The following is a 25747-nucleotide window of genomic DNA, read 5'->3' as shown; positions in this document are numbered from 1 at the left end:
AAATAGTGCCAGTTTATTACTATCTTTTGTTTATAAAAATGGACACACAATGACTAAGCACGTCAAACTACAATCAGCTATCATGTTCAGCTCTTGTCATCGCAGGTAGCAGGCAGGGCAGTCCCTGTTGACCCAGGAGTTTCACACTTTGACCGGCGCACATTTGCTAAATGAGACATTTGTTAAAAGTCCAACAGACCGATAATACATCTTTTCAAAGGAAATCAATGAAACCCACACAAATTCTAATTAAAAAACACACACACAAACTCTTACAAAAATGTGAAATTTTAGGGTTTTTTTGTTTCAAAATAAAGATCACACATTGTTTAGAGACAATCTACAACAAGAGAGTTACAAAAAATAGTTGCCCAGGCATAAGCATACACAGGATTTTGTTAACTATACACATATGGTTACAAGTGTGCTTGCAAAAAAGTTCTTGGAAATATACACAAGGCTTTCATAAATGTACACCGCGTAGTGTTACAATTCTGTATTTCAACAAGGAAAAAAAAATTGACAGTATGTTACAATCACTTACAAGTAGACAAAAATGCAAAATACAGTTTATTTTCTGTACAAAAGGGAAGTGTAACCCACAGTGTAAGATGAAATCATTGGGTGATAATCTGGAAAATGCTTCAGTTCGGTCAGTTTTTCCTTAAATAACCTTGAAAGAAAAACCTTTGTAACTTTTAAAAGATGTATTGGGGTAAAAAATAAGTCTGAAGTATGCAGGGTTTAAACACATTTAGAACATGTTTTACCAACAAAGTGAGCGGTTAAAATCATGACACTTTTTGATTAACTTTAGTTCTTTTTACAAGTACTACGCTGTATATAAAGGGCTTCTTCAAAACCAAACAAAAAAATATTTGATAGATATTACAATTTACAATATACAACAACTATATGCCACGACCAAAAAAAGTGTGAATATACACTGAAATGCACAGTTTTCTAATTTTTTTTGAATTTTTTTTTCTTTATACCAAAAAGGGTTGTATAGTTGATTCCAAGTTTTCCACATTTACATTACAGAAGGTTTACAAATGTACAATTATACAATCAAAAGTATGTGTTCACTACTAGGGTACATTATAGATACAGATTTAACATCAAAACCAGAAAAAACTACAAATTTTATTTTTATATATATATGCAAAAGTCTACACCAAGTATACACTATATATTTATAGAAGCAAGACCAAAACTTATTTTTTTTTCGTTTAACTTGTCTCCCATGCTAAATAATCAAAATGTGTTCTCAGGATTAGGTTGAATGCTCATCTCCCCATCCCACGACCCCAAACACAAGAGCGAGGAAGAGACATGAGAAATGCGCCAAGCCAACCCCTTCCTCAATGATTATGGGAGAGAAACCAACAGATAAATTAAATTAGCAAGCTTTTAAATGTCATTATCATAAAAAGCAACTTAAAAATGTACTTCTTGGACTATTGCAGTAGCACACAGCAAAGGATGAATCTAAGAGTGATTGTTCTTCCCCTATTATGAATGCTAATTATTATACATTACATTTCTTGAAAAGGTCAGGATTTGTAGCCCCCCTCCCCACAAAATTTCCACCAACATTACTGAGCAAAGCAAGTCATTTCTACCAAGCTGCCCTGCAGTCTTCACAATGATTATAAATACAACAGTGAAGGAAAATGCACTGCTCAACACATGTACATTTTTTTTTCATGAAACCTATGTACAATAATTCTATACACCAGTGTTACAGATTTAAAAAAAAGAAAAAAAAAAAAAAAAAAAACAGGGCAGTTGGCGTCATTTAAATTAAAAAAAAAACTACAAGTTATCAGTATGCAAAACAAATTAAAATACATTTACAATGGCATCTAGTAAAATAAATAGCAACCTAAAAATAAAGGGGGGAAAGAAAACTCACACTCTTTAGCATTAACAGTGGAATCGAGAAGGTTGCTGATGGACCAGACGGCCCAGATGTTGGCTGTTTCTAGTCAGAGGTGACCAAAAACAAAATATGTCGTTGCTGATGCAGGTCTTTACATTATTCCATTGGGGGGTCCACAGATCGGTCCGAGGTCAACTCCATTTTTCATGTAGTACTTTTCCAACTTGGCTAGAATGTGCTTACCATAAGTATATTTCCGCAAAGTTGCTATATGTGGTCTGATCTAAAAATAAAGAACAGAGAAGATAATAAACACTGACAGCCTGTAGATTACCTTCCCAAAACCTCTATTTGGAACGTAAGCTTTTTCTGTATTGAAGTCCACTTTCTGTGGATACCCATTAAGCTTGTGATTTATGATTTGGTAGATTTTCATAATACAAGATATGTGACATGACATGGTAACCAAAAAAAAAAAAATGTGTTGGGGGTAACGCATTAAATGTAACATGCATTGTGTAGTCAGATTACTTTTGAAAGTAACGAGTAATCTAATGCAATACTTAATTTATTAAAGTAAAAATACCTGTGCTACTTAAAAAGAAAAAAAAAAATACAAAGATGATAAGCATTACTGACTGTCATTCCTGACACACCAAACACACACAAAATAACTAAAAAGGAATGCCATGTTATTTCACAAAAGTACTGCTGCCTTCCATTTCGTTGGTGACACCTTATGCAAGCCCACACTCCAGCCGTGGCGGTGACAGCTGTGGAAGAGGTAAGCATGTGCATAGTGTAGAATCAAGAGAAAAGAAATTAACAAAAGTCATAGGTATACATTCAACCCTGGATTTGCTGAGCAGTAAATTTAACCTGACCAGTTTAGGGTCACAGGGAGCCCATGACTACTGTAGCAGCACAAGCAAACATAGTGAAGAGTACGCCGGTCCTCTGCACGGCTCAACCATACAACTAATCTGAAAAGATTGTGTGCCACATGCAATTCAGTAACAAAAACCTATCAATAGACAGTTCTGATCCACCTATTTACTACAGATATGGAGAAAAGTGTCATCTTGTGGCACAGCAGGCAATAGTCACATCGTGATTCGTTGGGAGCTTGCATTGCGGATGGAAAAAGGGGATGGATGTTACTACTTCACGGAGCATGAAGGATATAAAACACAAGAAAGTGATCAAATGTGTTTCTGGTCAGGTTCATATATGGGTCGGAAATTAATAACAACAGTAGCCTTCATAGATTCCTTTTATGTCAATTATTCACTGCTTCTGTATCGGTTAAGGGGTAAATTGTATTACTGGATGATTTATTTTCATTTTAAATGATGATTTTTGTTTGGAAGGTAAACTGAATCCATTATTGTAGTTTGGAAGCTCAATCTATTGCATATTAAGTTTGAATTGACCTTTATATATACACATTAGCCTGGTGATATTTGAATCTGTCAAATTTACAATGATGCTACTATGAAAGCAGAGTTTAGTAATAGGATAATAAAATAAAAATCTTAATTATAATGCCATATTTTAATGGGGAGATGTTAAAGTAAAGTTTGTTTGGGTTACTGAAACAGCACTATTTCCACCAAAATATCAATGCCCTCCTCAGAAATTTAAGTGCCCCCTTACAGATTACAGATTGCGAACATACCAAGATGTACTGAATATTGCATTCTGGGTCAAAATAATCACAATGTCTATTTGAGCTCATACTGCCCAGTACAGAAAGATTTTTTTATCATATCATATTAGCACTCTGAATACAGCTTCAAAATCCTTCTACAATCTTATCTTCTGCAAAATGCAATATTTTCACAACTAGCTTGTGAGGACCCAAAGCCTACTGTGTTAGCACTGGCTATACAACATGATGGGACATCACTCCAATGCAAGGGAAACATTCACATAATGCTAAGTTAAAAAAAACAAAAAAAAAAAAAACACACACAACCAAATTGGTAGAAATTATGGCTTTCACACTTGGTGCCAAATACAGTTTAGTGCCACTATCAGTTATTAGAAAGTCAAGCTCCTGGAGCTAAAGTGACATTTAAAGGCCGTTTGGTTGGTCTGCTCTACAGCAATGTAGTTCGATTACTTATTAAGGGCTTGTTTTTCTCTCTCTCTCTTTTTAAATCAGACTACAACATTACACAAACTCTTAATCACTTTTTTAAAGACTGCAGCTCTGCAATGCCAGAGACTAGAATGACTACCTTCACTGACATACATTTTATATACTGTAAACAGAGGCAGTCTTAGTCTTTTCACAAATAGTACAAATGAAGGAAATAAATCACGCTGTAATGACAAGTGACCAACAGCTGTTCTGCTTATTGCTGATGAAAGGGTTCAACAGAATTGCAATGCTCATATTAATCCTCAAAGCGACAAACCCCAACTATCAACACTTCTTGTTTGCCAAAGCAGTCATCAGCCTGGACCAGACCAGTTGAAAGAAGCCCCTGTGTAAAACATATGGAGCACTTTCAAGCAAAAACAATTAAAAACATCAGCCTGAGACAGATGGCAGAATGGTTAGTTATCAATTAACTTTTATCAATACTGATATCCAGACTGTTTAACATATTTTGCCAATTTAACATAGTTTGACAAATGCATGGGAGGAATTTCTTTATTTTGAAAACAGAACATGAATGGTTTTCTTGCTCATGTCATGTACATGATAGGAAAGCACACATGGGCACCACAATTTTTAATACATAGTTGAAAATATATGCAAACAAAAACTCATTGCTAATATGAAATATTCAAATCTTAATAATTAATTTACAGTAGATATGTATGTGCTTTACTGTAGCCACTAGGTACACACAAAAGATCTCATTAATAAGGTAAACATTTCAAATATAAAATTTACATAAAAAAATCACAGACATTTATCTCACAAATATTTTCATATTAAAACTAACAATGCTTATAAAGATTACTTTTTATTTCTGTCACAACACTTACCTTGTGCATGACAATTTTGCGTTGAGTTGGCTCTGCAACATCTATCATTTTTTGTACGACGTAGTTGGCGTATTGATCTTTCATCATAGTGTATAAGGCACTGTGAGGACCATCGTTCATAGTGCACACTTCATCAATCAGCATTGCACGTTCAGCTCGGGAGGCATGGGTGACACATTTCTCAACAACATTACTGTGGATAGTTTGATAACATTAAATGAAAGGATGCAGACAATGTAGCATACTACCCCTGCTTATAATCTCTTTAACCCTAAACAGCCCTTAAAATAACCTCTTTTACATTAGAGCATTTCAACTAGAATCCAATTAATCATCCAATTATAATTTAACTAAAATTAAAGATTAAAGATGCATCTTTTTGATGTAAACACACTAAGGGAAAAACTAAAGTGTTACATATCTGATTTCATCACATACCAAGTACAAAACGTAACATTTCCTACAATTCTTTTTGAGCATTCAGGATACATGATTACCACCTTTAATGAAAGCATTTAGACGTTTTGGATGGGAAGATATTTCAATTACACACAGAACTCTACTGCCATCTACTGGTAGAAACTCATTTTGTAGTTAGTAAGGGTTGGGTTCATTCAATGTCAAGCTTGGCAACAGGTTCCATGTTTGTGTTAAGCTGTATTTTAAAGGATTAATTCATAATTGGCTGTTGGCCTATTATTTAATGGCATAACGAGCTTTCATTGACAAACTAGATGCAGACAAAATGCAGTCTTAACAAGCTACATATACATATGTGTACATATACATATATATATGTGTGGGTGTGTGTGAGATTAATGACATTTTATACACTATTATCAAAACTGCATTTAAATCCAGCTGCTTCTACACAGTACTACATGTCGAACAATCCCACAATTTCACCACAATGGAATCTTGCATCATATACAGAGTTGAGGCCATAAGATTACATAGCACCTTGGCTAAAAACTTTCAAACTCAAAACTCTCCAACTTCACATGTCATGTTACAAAATAATTTATGGATATAGTCAATTAGTGTATCTACTTAATTTCCACAAGAAAGATTAAGAGGCAGATTTATTTCATCTTTTAATTACTATGTCAGATTTTCAGTGGGTCAAAAGTGTATTTATATCCATCTAGTATTTGGTGGTGTACCTTTAAATTGCTTAAACAAAAATGAAATGCTTAGCATATCTTCAGAAACTTGTGGAGAGCTATCTGGCTGGAATTTTGGCCCTTTACTCTTAACAGAACTGGTGTAATTGAGTCAAGTTCGTGGACCTACTTGCTGAGAAACATTTCTTCAGTTTGGTCCACAGCTTTCCTATGTGATTCAGGTCATGACTTGATGGCCATCACTCCAGTACTGGCGCACTGCTGTATGCAAGTAATTTCATTACCACTTTGGAAGTATGCTTGGGATAATTGTTTCATTGGAACACCCATTTGCAACCAAGCTTTACTTTTCTGGTCGAGGCCTTGAGGTGCTTCCTCTGATTTTTTAGTTAATGCTCCTTATTCATGATGGTATCTATTTTATGAACTGCACCAGTCTGTTTCCCAGGAAAACATCTGCACAACATGATGCTTCCTCCCCCATGCTTGCCAGTTGGGATGATGCTCTTTGGATTAACAGCCTCAACCTTCAGCCTCCATACATACTTTTGATTATGGCCAAACTGTTCAAATTGTGTTTTGTTGAACTAGAGAACACTCCTCCAAAAAAGCAACAACTTTATCCTGGTGAGCAAGTACAAACTGTACTCTAGATTTGTTATGTCAATTTTGAAGTAACATTTTCTTCCTTTGTCATCATCATCTCAGGCCATGGCGATGAAGTGGTCTCTTAAATGGTGGATAACATCCCTTTGTGTTTCTGATGCTTTCAACTCCTTCACCAGGTCCTTAGTTTTCTTGGGGTTCAGTAGAACCTTACTAAAGAAACTCTGTTCACCCCGGTAGTCAATTTGTCCCTCATTCCTTAATGATGTCAAGCCTGTATGGTCCAAATTTTTTCATATTTATGTACAATTGCAATTGCGTGTAATACTTTGAGCCATATGAAGATGGTTTCTAAGGAAGAACCTAACTTGTGAAGATCCACATCATTGCTGTAAGGAATTTGATTTCTCCATTGTCTTAACTACAAGATGGAACTGACTTTACAGGTACTGTAGGCCCTTATATACATACATACATACATATTTATGTCCCAATAAAGCACTATGACAATTACCAACCCAGAAGATGCCAAAAATAATTACATCAATTCCCAGAGTCATCAATGCCGTTTAAAGAGACAGTCAAGTTGGTAAACGTAAATAAAGTTTACCAAACGTTACGTGATAAATGTCTGACCTATTGAAAAAAGCGTAAAAAATGTGAATAAAATCTGTCTCTTTATCATTATTTTAGAGGTTAGTGTGATGTTATGGAATTTTGAGTTTGAAAATTTTTAGCCAAGATGCATATAAGCTTGTAGCCTCAACTGTATATGGCTATATGAAAACAAGACCTGGCCATATTTGATGTCTTTATGTAAATAACTGAAATGTACAACTGTGCCACCTACATCAGAAGCTATATCTATCTATCTATCTATCTATTATTATTATATTATGCATTAAATATTATGGTCAATGTCATTAATGTACACTAATTTCAATTTAACATAATACTTTTAAACCTGCTTAATCCAATCCAGGATCCTGGATGTGCAAGACAAGGTCCATATCAGGAAAAAAACAATGGAGAGGATGTTTTGCTTGGTTAGATTTATGCCTCAAGTTTATTTAGTAAATTAAGCCATTTAAACCTCACAAGTTAGCTCAACTAAAATATATCAGTTTAAAATTGCTGTTCACCATCAGACTGAAAGTTTGAGTAGAATGTTTGCAAAGTAAAGGTAAAACCTGGAGTGTTCAGGTGGGCAAATCTGCTAGAGACTCACACTTAATGACATGTGGATGTCATTTCTGTTAAATGTGCTTCTAGAAATTACTGACTCAATGAAGGATAAATATTTTTTTGCAATCAATGATTTCTTGCTTAGTGTCCCTTGAAAAAAAACCTATGTTCATCAAAGGTACATTAAATGTGTGGTTATCAAGTGAATATGTTTTATTACCAATATAAATATTCCTTTACATTTTCTTGCATACCAGTTAACATATATTATATAGGAATGCGAACAAATTTACCTGGCAAATTTGTGCTGGCTTAAAACTAATACATTTCCCCTGATTTCTGCTACTATCTTGCTCTTATCTTCTGCACGACCATGCTCCAGAACATGCTGAATGACATAGTTTCCATACTGGTCCTAAGTGGAGAAAAATTAACAAAAATATAAACATATGTGTTTGTTTAACTGACAAATACAATTTAATTAAGAGCAAATTTTAAGGGTTAAAGCCGTTTATTCTAATTTTGCTCAGCTGGAAATCATCTGACCATAGTTCATTTATATTTAGTTATGTTATGGGAAATAAAAAAAAGCAGAAATCATGAATAAAGTGCTATCTGTGCAACTACCGGAGTATCAGTAGACCTATGTCACTCCAACGGTATTCTGGATAGAACTTACTGTATATATGGCCATATTCAAACTGTGAAATACCCCAGCAGATTAAAGAACACCTTTATAAAGAATATACACCTCTTGTTTGCAGAATCTGACAGAGGCCATCATTTTTATTTCCACCAATTAAACCACAATCTCTGCTTAAATTGCCATTGTAAATAATCATATTTCAATTTGTAACAATCTAAGACAAACAGCAAAGAATGTAGTTTTGGCTTTTTAATGTTCAAACATGGAATGTGTTCATGTTTCAGTCTGTGCTTCCATAACCTGGTTATTCACAGAAATCTGCTTTATAAATTTCCATGTACGTCTGCCAGGGAACAATGTCAGGTTATGCTGCCTCTGCATAGTATCAAGTCTCAGTCTAGACTCTTTACCTGTGTAGAACTGCTGACTCCCTCAATGTATTTAAGAAGCAATTGAAAACCAATTTGTTCTGTGATTATCTGTCCCATTGATTTGAAAAAAACAAAAGAAAAAAAAAAAACCTTTGCAAAACTATTGTTGCGTAAAGTTTAATTGCTTTATCAACTGTAAATCTATTTTTGTAAATTTATTAGCTATTTCTTTTCACTTGTGACAATGAACATTTGTTCACTTCTGTTTAGTACAGCAGCTCATATTTTTAATCAGAAAAGGAACAGCTAAAGAGCTGCTTTGTAAAAAATAAGCTTGTCAGCCTAAGGACCGAATGTGTCGATTTTATATGTAAGCTTGTTGAACAAGTTGGCTCTGTATCTTCCTGACAAACATTAACATCTTAATAGAATTATAGCTTGTAACTATGACAAGAATTTTTATTTTCTTTTACGGCACATGTATTACAGATACATATTTTTTCATGTTTAATTAGTATCAAAAAGTATGAAGATTTAATTGATTTTTCTGGTCAATGAACATAAAGCCTACAGAATTTCATTTGTGAACATATAAATGAACAAGTAGCACCTGTGGTCTGCAGTTTAATTATAAATATACCACTTTAATACAGAACATTAGGCTCTGACATGACTGGTTATGTAAGAATGGTTATATAAAGAAAACAACAAAACAAATGAAAGAGCAAGCATAAAGCAGGCAACAAAATGGATGTTCACAATCTTCCAAACAATGCTAAATGACAAAAAAAAAAAGAAATTCAGTGAAGACAAATTACAAGTTGATAGTTTGATTAACTTTCATTACACTCTGTTCTGATTATTTCTTGACTATATTCAAAAAATAAATTGAGTTACTTGAACATGCTTGCCGACTTTTTAACATTTATTTTTTATTTTTCACCTCATATGCAAATGAACAACCACATTTTATTCCCCTGAGGCACAATTAGTCTGCAAAGAGTCTAAAGTTGATAATGTAGTTAAAGGGATAGTAATAAATGGTAATTTTTTTTTTTTTTTATTTGAGAAGAGATTATTACAAAAACACTCAGTTTTCACCTAGTGAACAAATTGGTGTTATGCAAACAATTAAGAATAAAGAAAGAATTCACTTTTCATTCAAAATTGGAACTGACTTAAAGAACACAGAATGTTAAAAATATACATTTTTAGGGGGTTGAATTGAATTTAGCTTTGTTAAGTTTGACTTGGTTGCATGGAATGTTACATGCTTTAAATACATTCAACAAACGTTTAAGAAAATACATTTTTATTTCATGCAAGCATCATTTCATATACATTTTTTAAGTATCAAATAAATATATGGTTTCCATGGTTCACACAGGCAATTAGTCTTGCATATTACAAACTGCACTACATACTGTTCAAGATGGTGGGGCACAAGGAGTCAAGCATCTGGTAAACCTGATCATGCCTGCTTAAGGCTTAGCCATTCGAACCCTAAAGTAAAATTGCTTTTTGGGTATGGTTAGTAAACATAGCCAGCTACATTTTCATTGATTTATTTATTTTCTGAACCCTGTTACTTTGACATTGGATTACTGGTGCCTGCAAACTATTTTGGAAGCATCAGAAAAAGGAAAAAAATAACTCTGCAGGGGGCTTTGTTTCAACTCTCAAGGCACAGTAAAGGACACACTTAAAATACAATTATGTGCTTTTTCCAACTAGCACCTATACCAGTCTATTATATGGAGCCCTTGTTTGGAATGAAAAAATATCCTGAAGCAGGCCGTAAGCCTGGTTCATGTTCTTGAGGTTTTCCATTATTTGAGGGAAATCCACAATAAAGTTGTCAACCTATTTCTGAAAACTTTCACAACACATGGAGCCAAAGCAAAGTAAATCAGCACTAGAATCAAGGCAAGAATGAACTCTGGATGTGTGCAAACGTCCACCACAGTAGCCACTCATTCAATAGTATAAAGTCATCAATTAAACTAAAACACAACTTCAAGAAGTATCATAAAAAACTAACACAAACACATACGAAATGTACAAATGTACAAAAGCCCAGGACCATGGAGCTGTGATTTAATGACAGGTTATTCTGTCATGTTCCCATAATACTGAATATACAATCAACTCAATGCCTTCATATTCTGAACCTGTTTATCACGATTTGAAGTTGGGTTGTGCTGTAGCCTACCCCATCAGTACTGGGCTAACAGTAGAAACCAACTGTGGAAAAGAGCTCTAGTGAACTGAAAGCCAAACTCATGTGCTGACCACCAGAGGACACTTGTTTTTTGCATTTTCTAGCCAACATGTTTCTACTGTGTACTTTGCCATTTTGGGAAGTACAATGTAATAATTAATTATTCATGTTCTCTCAAAATGTATCAACACTGTAGAAGCTGTTTATAGCTATCCAGTTTAGATTTTCCCTTGACAAATATACAAATCAATTTGTGAATTTTACATTTTAGAGGTGTATTTTGCAACCTCTAAAGACAGGAATTATTAACTTTCTGTTGGCCTTATAGCTATGCCAGGCTCCAAGAGTAAGGTGGCTGAAAAAAAGTAAATTGCTTAAAGTGAAATGCACTGGCTATTTAATGCAATCATCTTAGATGAAGACAATTGCTTATGTGAAGTCTGTTAAATCTCTTAAAAATTACCACACACAGAATTAATCAGGTACATCAGGCATTTTACCTGCACCAATTGCTCTGTGTGCTGATGGAGTTCCTCAAGGATAGGAAGAGTCTGTTCTGGTAAACAGTGCTCTAAAATTCGCTGAATTACACGACATCCATATGGGTGGGTAGAAAGCGCAAATACCTATAAGAAAAGAAAAATGATGAGAACTCACTTTTTAATAAGGAGATAGAATAAAGTTTTTAAACTGAAACCTTTGGCAAATTACTTTATGGGAGGAGACCAAAAATGAGCATTGCAAAAATCCAAGTCTCATAATGGTTTATGTTGAAACAAATCAAAACCTTCCCGGAACAGGGCTAATTTCTGAAGGCAGACAGACCTGCAGTCTCTTATTGTCCAAGCATAGGAACCTGCAGTTTGAAGGGTACCTGTGCAAAACCAACAATGCTGCTATAGAGTCTGCTATAAGAAGTTCTGGCTTAAATGTTTCAGTGCCTGTCAGAACAACCACCCCAAGACTTAAGGGGGCACAAAGAATAAAAGCTAAGGAATGTTAAGACACCCTCCTGATTATACCAAACAATATAAGTGTGCCAAGAAGGTGGCCAATATTGCACTGGCTGAAAGCAAAAACGTGTGCTTGGGATAGGTATGGAGAGTCTATATAGACTGAGATGCATATCTTATCAAAATACTGAATGAACATTCCTACATTCTACAGATTGACCACCTTTAGAAATATATTTCATAAAATTGACCATTTCAAAAGCTCTACAATTGAAGTGCTGGAGATGCACCTGGTTGGAAATGCAAAAATCAACAGACACTGTACTGTTGTCAGATTTGGCTTTGTAGTTTTAAAGAAGCTCATTAAATAAATAAATGTACACACAAATACTGTTCTGAACACCCAAACCAGAACGACTTGAAGAAGAAGAAAAAGAAAAAAAGGGAATCAGATCTCCTACCTTGGCAGTTCCACTGCTGCATTACAGAGGCGTGACACTGTTTGTATAAAGGAAGCCCCAGACACCTTTGACATACTTCTGCTGAATAATTATTTTGAAGTGGTCAGTTTTAGTATGTCAGAGAGAGGATGGGCAGTATTCATAATGGCACTCAATTTTGTTTGTTATGTCAGTCCACTAAAGCAGAGACTCCAGCTGATAGCTGAACTTGGGTCCCAGGATAGCAATGCATTAACAGCTGACCCTGACCATCTAACTATGGATCAGCTATTTGTCCTACAAGGTCATTTAAGAGTTCATTGGTGTATGCCAATTCTACTTGCATGGTTTCATGAAGAAGCTATTACAGCATGTGGTTCAGTACTATATAAAACTAGTGTTAGCATGTGTGGGCATTATTTATACTTGGCACATGATGCATCAGTTTAGCAATCATTGAACCGGACCAAATCTGTTTGATCCCACAGTACACTGCAGAATACCAGGCACAGTTTTGAATAAATGTGGTGAAATTTAGCACAGGGGCCAGGAAAACTCTAGTGTTAGAATTAAACCAACACATGTAGGAGACATAAAAGACCAACAGTATGTGCTGCAAACCATGAAAAGAAATCATGCCATTACAGATTTTAATTAAACATACTTTAGTATGTTGCACTTGGTGGACTTGAGCATTTCTAATCAGAATTCAGCTACTTCCAAGCTGGCAGTAAAATAACAATGGCTCAAGACAATCTTGTGGGCTACTTTTAGTTTGGCATCAACTTATAGATTTTCTTCATTTACAGAAGAGTCATGACTAAAGGCCTCTTCTGCTGTACAATATATCTTAAAGGCCAGACATTTACATCTCAGTTAAAAACTACTACTTCTACAACTGTTCGAGGAGTAAGATAAATCAATATTTACTCTCATTTTTATATGAAAATTTGCTGTTTTAAACATGCTTTGTAATGAGCAACCTAAATACTTTAAGGCTGTCCCTAACAGGATTTTATTTTGTTTCTTTTTAGTTGCCCTTGAATATTTTCTTCTAACCTAACCTTAAACATACATAAAGAGGCAAAATGGCACAAACACTGCTATAAAAAGACAGCCATAACTTACCTGTCCTTTAAAGGCATCAATAATGAACTGCAGTGAGTGAGGCTGAACACACTCAATGCATTTTTGAACAACATGGTTTCCATTTTGGTCTTTGACACACTTCAAAACATGGCCATCCAATTCCCGTACCATTTCACTCTAGAAAACAGGGGAAGAAAGTGGACAAATAACAGTAAACCCGAACATAGCAAGCACATCATTATTAATTCTGCTAAAGACTATAAAATTATTAAATTACTTAAACAGATTCAGAGCAATTGGTATAGAAACCGAGTATCACAGGACCAGACATGTCTGGATACACCTACGGGGCTTCTTCCTAAAATACCCGCCCCCATTTCCAACAGTCCATGCAATTTACATTACAAAAGTTTCAGGAAGACCAGAAACAAAACTGAAGACTTGACAGTGAGATAGCTCAACAGCAAAAGGTCACTGAAGGTCAATGATTAGTTTTTACATTGTAATGAATTCTGTGACAGAGATGTACACATTGACCATTGCTGACACTTGGCTCTGAGTGTTTCGATGTTCAATTAGAAAGTGGATGCTTTGTAGCCTTGCTGCTTGTTCTATTGGTGTTTAAGGCAGATTTGTTGATTTCGGTGTGTCGAGTACTGAAATCTGCATACCCTGCAGCTCTTCATTATCAATTCTCTTAACGGCACGTCTTTTTACCATCTTTCAGAAGGGTGTGACACACTGTTTGCTTCGAACACATATTTTGCAGTTCATATTTTTCACAGACATAGATGCTAATTCTTTAAACCATACACTGACTCAGACACTGTCATCATAACTGAACAGAGTGCACACACAGCACCTGTGACAATGTAAAGTTCACTTTTACCACTAGTTCATTGGAGTTATTGAATGCCAATATATAATCAGATTTTACAGGAAGGTCTTCCTCTTGCCAAAGGTTCTGTATATTTTTTTAACATATGTAATGTGCTCTTCCGTACACGTAGCATATATTACTATGTTTAATAAGGGTCTTTATAGGAGACTTTGACTGTAGAAAATGTATCGTAAGCAGAAGCCGACTCTCTTCCGGACCAGGTTAACAAGAGCTCCACTGATCTTTACAATTCAAAATCACTGCCCCTACTTTAAGCACTGCCTTCATAATAAGTTGAATTGGTTTAGAAATATGACATTCAGAGAGATGTTTAATCATTCCCATTCAGTTTTAAGCAAAATTCACTTATGGTTGTCTTGAGCGTATACATGCATCTGGCCCATGGAGACTAATAGAAATCATACTGCAGGGCTGAGATTTTTGGTACTCCACCTATTTAAATGAAAAAAAAAAGCAATTCACTTGCTAACACCATCTATTGTGAAGCAATCGGTTGAGGATTTTCTAATAAAATGTGTTATGTCACAATATTTGCCTTTGGTGTATCAAAAATAAACTGCAATATTCAAATACTGTAAAACTTATCTTTTTTTCTACCCTTCTAAACACTCATACTGCTGAAGTTTATGGCTGCAAATTGTTTTCAAGGTGACAGCATTATTTTACTGTAGTAGCATTGCTAGTTCCATACAGTAGTAGGCTAAACTTCAAAACAATCCTTCTTGAGTCTTTATGCCTATGTTGATTAATATTTTTTAAAATTTAATTTTATAATCTTACACTGCACTGAAAAGTAGTTTCTTTTTACATGATACAGTACACTCATGGTGCCACAAAATGCATTTTTTGACTTCCTGTGCAGTTGTGTAGGATTACGCTGTCTGCTCCAGTCTGTTGCATTTGCACTTTCTGGGATATTTTTTCTAAACTGAAAATACCATGGATTTTATCTGTATTATAAATCATACATTACAAACCTCTTCATTGTACTTATCCTCCCGTAAACTGCCAGTGCGACCCTAATTTGTTTTTCTGCTGCTGGGTCAAAAAGCAAGCAGTATTGCTGTATTTTAAGCCACAAAACACATGTCGCACACATATCCCCAACTAACTGCCAATAATGTATAATGAAGGCACAAAATGACTGAAAAAGATGAACAACAACAACATTTATTTATATAGCACATTTTCATACAAAAAAATGTAGCTCAAAGTGCTTTACAAAATGAAGAATAGAAAAATAGAAGACATAATAAAAAATAAAAATAAGTCAACATTAATTAGCATAGAATAAGTAAGGTCCGATGGCCAGGGTGGACAGAACAAACAAAAAAAAACTCCAGACGGCTGGAGAAAAAAAAATAAAATCTGCAGGGATTCCAGACCAAGAGACCGCCCAGTCCCCTCTGGGCAAGTGTGTACTATATTATGGCTCAGCATTAGTAAAGGCTTGAGCTGAGAGAACTTCTTGCACGAGTTAAGCTCCGTCATGGGGGAATGGGACAGCAGGCTGCTTCTGCTGATTAACACATTTTCAAAACAGAAGATGCTAATGGAGACGTGCGAAAGGAATTTAAGGTAGGACAGGATTACAAGTTTTTTCGTGGTTTCAGGGATTCTAGTGTTAAGTACTCATTGAAAACTATACTCAAAAATTAAGAAAATACATATAAAGAAACATTTTAATTGTCAGTATTTTAATAATGTTTATTTATCGAGGGACTGTTTTCAGCTCTGCAAACTTTTTATCCGATAAATATGATGCTGACATACTGAGTGTTCATAATGAACTTCTTAATGTATCCGAACAGTTACATAGATGTACTCCCACAATTTGCAAAAATATCCCAAAAAAACAAATAAAACATTGGCAAGTAATAAACAAATAGGAGGAATAAAATATAGAAAAGCATTGAAACTTACAATTACCTGTTGATCCGACGGAATGAACTCAAGGGCTTTCTGAATAACTCTGCACCCATACATCTGCAAAGCAAGAGACAGGACATGGCCACGGATTCGCTCAGCCAGGGCTAGTTTCTGGTCCAGACTGCCAAACTGGTTTGGGGAGAACAGGAATGAAATCAATAAATATATATATATATTATAGAAATCATATATCATTGTATAAATTAAGCAGTACTATGTAAAAAGCCTTAGGGCAAATAAGAAATATTTGAAGACTTGCCACTCGGAAAGTTTTTTTATTTCTTGCTCATAAAAACAAAATAAATAATAAAATAAACACAATCAATGCTATAAAAAGTAAGAAGAATTTCTTGCATTTTCTAAGAATATTTTAATACCTTATGAAATGGCTAGCCTACCACAGGTTTAGATTTCAAACCTCTCCTAAAAGCACCTCACAACATTCCTTGTATTTTTTAAATTCTGCTAACAGCACATGAGATTCAAATCAATGTGTCAGTAATTAGATAAGCCAGACATTCCAGTGGTGTAAATTAACAAATAAATGGGTGTATTGGATGGTAAACCTTAACACCTTTTGTTGTAGGAATAAATAAAAATACATTTATTTACACCTGTTCTGTGTTTAATTTACACACAGTACGCTCACACTAACAAGGTGAAAATTAAATTCTGCAACAGTAAAATACATGAAGTAGATAACTCAACCTGTCCCTTCCAAAATGCATTCTAAACCTGCTTGCTTTATACATCACCCAACAAACTGGTGCCAACCTATGACCAACTGTGGCAAATTTATTTACTTCAGAATAAAATCTAAAGTTTCTCAAGTACTACAATACTTAGATATGAGTTTAAAGGAAATATTATGCTATGGCTAGAAAGCTGCTGTCAAAAGAAATACAAGATAAAGTTATAGAAAGAGACGAGTCATGAGATTTCAGAGGTTTTAACTATATCACTGAGCATGTACATGATGATCATTAGAATGCAGAAGACTTATGGCACTACTCAGACCTTCCCTATTACAGCACATACTTCTCAACTGGATAATCAAGCAAGAGGGAGGATAATAGGAGGCTGATGGCTTTTTTGAAGAAGCTACAAGCCCATATGGCAAAGAGTGGTCAGTGGGAGCATTTGCCTACAATCTTTCAAGTGTACAACAAATTTGTTTTGTGTGTGAGGGTGGAAAGAAAAAAAAACCTACTTAGTTATTTCTGACTAAATTCTAAAAATCCACCAGAGGGTACACTTCATAAGTTTGCTTCTTATTCAGTATAAACTGATCTTTCCATTATGTCCGTTAAGAAAGGCACAGCATAGTATTTAAAATTGTGAAAACTGTGTGCAAACCAAAACAAAATACCAATAATTTTTTAAACAATTGTGAACACAGAATTATTCACTAGTGCAGGGGTGCCCACACTTTTTCGGCTTGCGAGCTACTTTTAAAATGAGATATATCTATCTATCTATATATATATATATATATATATATATATATATATATATATATATATATATATATATATATATATATATAGATATAGATATAGATATAGATATAGATATAGATATAGATATAGATATAGATATAGATATATAGATATAGATATAGATATAGATATATATATATATATATATATATATATATATATATACACACACACACACACACACAGAGTATCAGAGGTGGGTAGTAACGAGTTACATTTACTCCATTACATTTACTTGAGTAACTTTTTAAAAAAATTGTACTTCTAAGAGTAGTTTTACTGCAGCATACTTTTTACTTTACAGTACATTTGTGAAGAAGAAACGCTACTCTTACTCCGCTACATTGGGCAACCCTCAAATCGTTACTTTTTTTCCATCAGATAAAGTCTGACTGACAATTTTCAATCTGCTCTGTGTAGCATTTGCTGTCAAGTTGCGCACACGCCTTCCATTGAGTCTCCAGCTCTGATGCGGTTTTGGATGTTCCCAAATCAAGGTGCTGCAGCTTTGAGCACAGATGTTGCATTTTTCGTTTGAAAGCATTAACTGAGCTAATCATATTGATCATGGTTTTCTCTTTTCCTTACAGCTGTAAATTAAGCTCATTCAACATGTTGGACAGATCGGGGAAAAAAAATGCCAAGTCTAGCGGCCATTGATCGTTATTAAGTTGCTTGTATTCTGCATGTTTAATGACAAGGAGAAACTCCTTTTTCTCTGGCCAGGGGTCTTGAAATCTCAGCAGGAATTTCTCCCTAGCCATCTGCCTCAATGACGGCATCTTTTATCATCTCTCTGTCTTGGAAGGACTTCTTATGCTTAATGATCGAGTGACTCACCCGGAACGATGCTTCGGTGTGTCTGCATTTGCATTTGAATTCAGTGAAAAATGACAGATTTCCGATTAACTGCGATTTTAGTTCTCTCTCTTTTCTCTTTCTCAGATCGCTTTTCAGAAGGAAGTCAGTTCTGTAGTTTTTATGAACAGTTCGAAAGTGCCTTTCCACATTTTCCTTCTTTGGAATAGCAATGATAGATTGACAGATCAGGCAAACGCACTTCGATTGTGACATTAACCAGGTTTCCATCCAAGGAGTTTTTGCGAAAAAATATTTAGCGCTTCAAATTTTTTCTGATGGAAATGCTAATTATCGATAAAATGTTGTACATGTCGACATAATATTTTTCTGTTTAAACTTTAGCGCATAAATTCCATATCGATACTTCAGATGTCGCAAAAACTACATTGGAAACACTTTTTGTTGGAAAAAAGGGCTTTAACGCAAATAAATGTGTCACATGATACATTTTCATCACGTGCAATCAAAATGAAAATGGCGGAGCAGTTCGCATGGTTTGATGAAGAGACTCGTTATTTCTCGTGATGAGCCAATGCAGTAGCGGATAGGCTGGGTCTCCTGCTACTAAAAGGGTTACCTGAACTCCCTCCACATCAACTGTAGGCTGTGGGTGGCTCTCAGGATGTCTAAATAATACAAAAACCGCAAAGGTAATTTACTGTGCCAGTCAAAATATTTAATAAACCGTGTGTTTCATTATCTAAACATTTTTTTCTTATTATTAAATGGCAGATATTTTAGCATATATGAGAAATTCTCTCATTAATATTAACTTTAGTTTTTTTTTTATTAAACTTCGTTATTTTGTATTAATTCAAATTTCAGTTTTAATTAAAAACCTTAAGGGAAGAAGGTTACAGTACTAATTCAGTTGTTATCGCACTGAGAAGGGATGTTGAAAGGTAGGCTCACCTGTACAGATCCGATGCTGCAAACACAGCTGCATCATGGGCACTTCCAGGAGTGCCAACGCAAATGTCTCGTATCATGCACCTGTCATCAACAAGGGCCTGAAGAACAATAGATGGCCACCAATTGCGATTAATGTAATCGCGGTAGCCTTCCGTCGGGGGAAGAATAGGCACATGTGTGCCATCCAGCACACCGTAAATCTGTGGCACAAGATGCACCAAGGAATTGCGGTATGCAATGCGAGCTCTAGGGCTATCAGACAAGCAACTGCTTCATTCTGCTGTCGTCTTCGGATATTATGTACAATTCCAATTATTTGTGAAAATGAAATAACAGTAAGCTGGCAAATTTAAAAAAAACTGAATAATCTCTCCATTTCTTTGTTTAGTGGAGGGGGTGTAACGTGGAAAACAAAAGGTAGATAATTTGCGACATACACAAAATTATGTATGGAAACGGTTCAAAGGGCAGATTTTTTTTTTTTGCGATACAACAAAACTTATGTGACAGTTCGTTTTGGGGGGGATGACGTCATCACGCACACCATTTTCTCGATAAAAAGCCAGGTGGATGGAAACAGGCTGGAGACAGCAAATTGCGCACATTTTTTTTTACGTACTGTATATTCTGTTTTTCGATAACAAAACGTCGCAAAAAACTGGATGGAAACTTGGCTATTGTGAGAGAAAAAAATCCTCTTCCAAATCCACATCCAGTCCATAACCAACAATTTTTTTTAAATCCATTCTTTAGTCAATATAAATTTGGAAGGCTAATTAGATCACTTAGCAGGACTTTTGCAGTAGCTCACACGTTTGATTGTGCATGTGGGACGAGTTAGAAGAAAAGTGATCTCAGTCTGGCCGCCCTCCATGTCAATCAAGTGGCAAATGCCACAGGGAGGATATATGATAGACTAACATTTAAAAAAAAAAATAAAAAATTTTTTTTGAATGCAACGCGATCTACCTGCACTACCTTTCCGACCTACTGGTCTATTGCGATCGACGTATTGGGCATCCCTGCACTAGTGTATGCCCACTTTTTGCCTCCAGGGCCTCTCCTTGTATTGGACCGTAAACCAGTCATATGTCCCTATTCAGTACAAATTCAGTTTTCTATTCATGTCGCACATTATGCAAAAAAATATATTAAACGGTATTGAACTAGGGTGCTAAGAGAAAATAAAAGACAAAAATGCAACTCTTCACACGTAAAAAATGCAGACAGATTAAATTAATAAAAACACAAAAAAAATATTGAACTGATAAAAGTTACTTTTAGCCTCTTAATGTATTCTTTAAAAGGGGATGTCCACTTTTATGGCAGCACCCTCGCTAGTCCTTTTTTATTTTTACCCCCAGGATATCTACTTGTATTTGACTGTAAAGCCGTGATTGACTGCATTATCATTACATGCTTTAGGTCCTCTAATTCCAAATACCGTATATACTCTCGTTTAAGTTCTCCCATTGATAAGTCGGGGCATGATTTTACTGTATAATTTCAGGTATTTTAAAATGTCGGTTGGACAAGAAGAATGCGGAAAACTCATGCTATTGGTCCAAGAGATTATGATATGCTAAAGCCCACCTGAGAAAGTAACCACAGGGCACACTGCCCATTTTTCCCCTTATGTATTGTGCCTACGTGACCACACGGTAATACCTGAACTATTCCCAAAGTGACGCTTGCACTGTTTTGCATTTTTTACAATGGAGTGTTCGATCAGAAGAAAATATGAAGCTGGTTTTAAATTAAAAGTTGCTTAAGTGGTGAAAGAAATTGGGAACTGTGCTGCTGCAACAAAATTCCATGTGTCTGAGAAACTGGTGTGAGATTAGAGGAAGCAAGAAGATGGTTTCAGGTTTCAACACCCGACTTATACGGGAGTATATACGGTGAATTCAACTTTCCATTCATATCAGGCACTATGTAAAACATCAGGCTGTACTGAAGTTAATATAAAATACAGAAACTAGACTGTAAATAGACAAAGACAAAGATAACAGCGGAAACCCTCATACCTTTATTGTAAAAACTGTGCAGACAGAGCAAATGAAAAACAAAACCTTTTTGGAAATGAAAAAGTTAATGGGTGTCTGCGCTTAATTTATTTACCATAATACCCATTCACTCACTGCAGCACTGATTAGTACATGTAAAGAGCTTTGCATAATGTTTTGTACACCACAGGTTGCATCCTTCCATCCTTCTATCTGCCCAATGGCACAATAAAAGATAATGACTGACCAGGCCCCCATGCCTAGAGTGGCCACAGAGAAAAAACAGTAGTGTAGTGTAGTGATACAAGCAAACCAATAAGAGTATGAGGAACCCAAGTACCAACTCACTTGATCAGAAAAGGTTAAAAAAACATTAAGTCTCACTTATGCTTTTCTGAAAGTCTTCTTAAAGACGCTGTGGCCAAGTGGTAAAAGGTGCTTTGGTTAGTTTGTGGCTGGAACCCCCAGTATAACCCATCACTATTCACGGCAGAAGGAAAGATAGCTGGTACAGGCTGGAGTTTTAATAAGTAATCCCAGTATTATTGCATTCACTATCTACTGGTTTTGGAAACATTATATCTAGTAACTGAAGCAAACAAAATTAAATAAAATAATAATACTACTTTAAATGTGAATTAACCTTTGTAAAATATGTAGTCACATTACTTGGATAACACTGAGATACAGTAAAAGTTACAATGTTGGATTACTATATGTAAATTCTAAAAACCAGGGGCCTCATGTATAAATGGTGCGTACGCACAAAAATGTTGCGTAATCCTGTTTCCACGCTCAAATCGCAATGTATAAAACCTAAACTTGGCGTAAAGCCACACACGTTTTCACGCTAGCTAAAAGCCTGGCGTACGCAAGTTCTCAGCTCAGTTTTGCAAACTGGCAGCACCCAGTGTCAAAGCAGTGCTACTGTTCCAGTGTTGTTTCCCTTTCTTTTTTAGATTCACATCCCTGACGCGGCTTTATAAATACACTGAAATTAACCACATATTGTTTATTAGTTTAAGGCATCTGATTGTAATTAACCTGAAACAATATAATGGTCCACAGTTAGCATTGTTACTCTCACTGCACCTTCTTCTTTCAGCTGCTCCCGTTAGGAGTTGCCACAGCGGATTATCTTTTTCCATATTACTATCACTGCACCACTCGGAGTATTTATATCACTGTATCTAAATGGGGTATCACAGCTCTACAGCAGCTGATCGGAAAGATAATTATTGGTATACGGCATCAAGCACACACTGCCTCAGCCATGCTATCTATTGAACTGCTCTATTGCGACAAACGTTTCAGAGCCTTTCCTGTACGGACCTCGCCATTCAGAAACAGTTTCATCCCAAGAACTATAAACGCACTTAATCAGTCTGCTCCTTGTAGAAATGTTTGTAGTTATTAGTACAATCTCCTCACTGTAAACTTGCAATACAGTTATTGCACCACCTGAGCCACTTTAAAAAGCACATATTTACATATGATGATGATGATATCATGTTTAAAATGAAATGCAGCAAAATGTTTACTACATTAAACAGATAAAACGTTCTTCATTTAAATAATCTATATTGTTAATAATTACCATATTTACTCGTGTACCACGTGCCATCGTGTAAGACGCGCACCCTAATTTTTACAAAGAAAATCGTGAAAATCATTTTTCTCCCATGTACGACGCGCATTGTTGTATAGGAAGCATTTAGAGAGAGCGCGAGCAAGCGAGAGAGAGAGAGAGAGACAGAGAGCGCGAGCAAGCGAGAGAGAGAGAGAGACAGAGAGCGCGAGCAAGCGAGAGAGAGAGAGAGAGAGAGAGAGAGCGCGAGCAAGCGAGAGAGAGAGAGAGAGAGAGACAGAGAGCGCGAGCAAGCGAGAGAGAGAGACAGAGAGCGCGAGCAAGCAAAAGAGAGAGCCCAAGCAGTTTCCTTGTGTATGACGCGCCCCTGATTTTCTAATGCTAATTTTTGGGAAAAAATGTGTGCATGGTACACGCGTAAATACGGTAAACATGTGAGGACACAGTATCACAGCACTAACAAAGAGCTGGTGCTCCGTTCACGGACTGTTCGTGCCTCGCACTGTATTCTTGCTGGGACTGGCGTGACACTGGATGAATAGAATAATTAAACACATACTACGAAGATATTTCAATGTTCCTTAAAAGTTTTGAAGAATCATCGTTCTAAGCTTATAGATGGCTTAATGTCTATTACAGAGCTGATTGTGTGGCGACTGGGTATTTAGAGAAAAAAAAGGAAGGACAGGAATTGGAATCTTGCGTGAGGCAGGAACAATCACTGTGCCACCATGTTCCCATGTTTAATAACATGCTTTAACCCTCATCATCATGAAAATGATATCAAGTATACATCTCAGTATTTTAATTATTCAGAGAACTGTGATATCACGAATGTAATGGATTCTGTGTCCTGTCGGAGGAAGAGAAAGCCCGTTTAAGAAGCACATAGTGATTCACACACATAGAGCACATAGATCATCAAATACAAAACAAAGCATTTAACGTGCTACTTTAGGTACGATGGGATTTGAGAAACAAGTAAATTAAACGATTTTAAGATGAAGTTTATGATGTTCTTCTTTAATAACACAATAAACTGTATGATTAAAGTGGAAATTTCGTGCTTTTATCCCCACTGTGTTCCTATTATTTTTTTTCTCTGTACCCTAATAAGCTTTCATATGACACTCAGACTATGGGTTACGCACAGCAAGTTTGATATGTGACAACTTCTTTTTTATTTCGTGTACTGTGCGACTGTGAACTTGAGCTTTTGAGTTTCTCCGACACTATGTCACTCGATCAACTTTCTTTTGTTGTTTATATCATTATTTAAACCAACAAATAGTAAGTGTTTCCTTGCCTCCACTTGGTATTCGCTGAAATTCTTTTACTTCCCCCAGTGCTTTTGCCATTGCTTTTTCACAGAATGCAGAGCTTAAGGGCTACTTATAGTGATTTGCATATTCAAAGAGGCATAATTCTAGGAGGAGTTTGGGGAGTGGCAGCAGGCATGTGCACATGCGTTACTTTTCACGCTGACCAGGATTTATGGAGCGGAAGAATGTGAAAGTTGGCGAATGCACTGATTTATGCATCTGGATTTTTTTGTACGCACAAACATTTACGCTTTTGCCCTTACGCCATGTTTTAGTGCGAATTCTACACACAGAGTTATGCATGAGGCCCCAGGTCTTGAAATATTACTGCATAAAAATCATTCAATCTAAATTAGATAAAATAAGTCAAAGGTCAGAACATGAAAAACACAACATCTTAATTCAAAACTTCTTACATAAATTAAAATGTAACATATCCTGTTACTTGTTGGCTTTTGATTAATAGTAATGGAAACAATCTGACTGACTAATGACGTTTAGGAAACATGCTGTGCAGCTTGCTTCATATACAGTATCTCTAAAGTTGAAACATACAGGGCATATGTTTTCAACAAATCTATTTATCTTCATGATATTAAGTCATGACACACATACTCACATATAAGAAAAAATACAAAGTTATGCCAGAACTCACCTCAAAGAACTTTTGGATAACATAATTGCCAAAAACATCTACCATGAGTTGGTATGCAGCCTGCAGAATTTCATTGAATACCAGCTGACGTTCAGCTGGAGTGGCCCGCTCAAGCTTTAGCTGGATGAACCTTTATTTAAAAAAAAAAATTATTATATAATATACACACATACTGAAACACTGATCACATTTAATTCAAAACAAAAATTTAAAGTCAGTGAAAAATACACTTTTATTGGCTAACGGAACTGACTACAATATGCAAGCTTTCAAGGCAGCTAAGGACCCTAGAAAGCTTGCATACTGTAGTCTGTTCATTTAGCCAATAAAGGGTGTTTTGTTTGACTTCTCATTGCATCCATAATGGCTGACATGGTACAACACTCTTTGAATTAAAATAAGATTATTACAATATTACATACACTAGCAAGCTGAAGAGTCCCAAGCAGTTTTACTATTTTCATGAACTTGGAGAGGCATCAGCTCTTAAGAATTACCCAGTGCAGAGGATGTTGACTCACCTGTGTTGTTGCCCCACTGGCTTTTGTAAG

At 35.6% G+C, this 25747-nt stretch overlaps 1 protein-coding gene across 16 annotated transcripts in view; it reads right to left on the bottom strand.

Moving 5' to 3' along the window:
• Positions 1-272: 272 nt before the first annotated feature.
• Positions 273-25747, bottom strand: part of pum1 (pumilio RNA-binding family member 1) — a 132727-nt gene continuing 107252 nt past the window's right edge. For 12 of the 16 annotated variants that reach the window (XM_039740624.1, XM_039740625.1, XM_039740630.1 and 9 more), the window contains exons 16-22: positions 25197-25326; positions 16348-16482; positions 13563-13700; positions 11542-11667; positions 8097-8218; positions 4889-5081; positions 273-2168 (exon numbers count right to left, since the gene is read on the bottom strand). In XM_039740624.1, the coding sequence (XP_039596558.1) occupies positions 2037-2168; positions 4889-5081; positions 8097-8218; positions 11542-11667; positions 13563-13700; positions 16348-16482; positions 25197-25326 (976 nt within the window). In that variant the 3' untranslated portion in view covers positions 273-2036. The remainder of the gene's footprint in view (positions 2169-4888; positions 5082-8096; positions 8219-11541; positions 11668-13562; positions 13701-16347; positions 16483-25196; positions 25327-25747) is intronic. The other 4 variants (XM_039740628.1, XM_039740636.1, XM_039740639.1 and 1 more) reach the window with 1 other exon arrangement.

Source organism: Polypterus senegalus, chromosome 17, assembly GCF_016835505.1.
Source record: "Polypterus senegalus isolate Bchr_013 chromosome 17, ASM1683550v1, whole genome shotgun sequence".
NCBI classification, from domain to species: domain Eukaryota; kingdom Metazoa; phylum Chordata; class Cladistia; order Polypteriformes; family Polypteridae; genus Polypterus; species Polypterus senegalus.
This window is presented reverse-complemented; position numbering and strand designations above follow the sequence as displayed.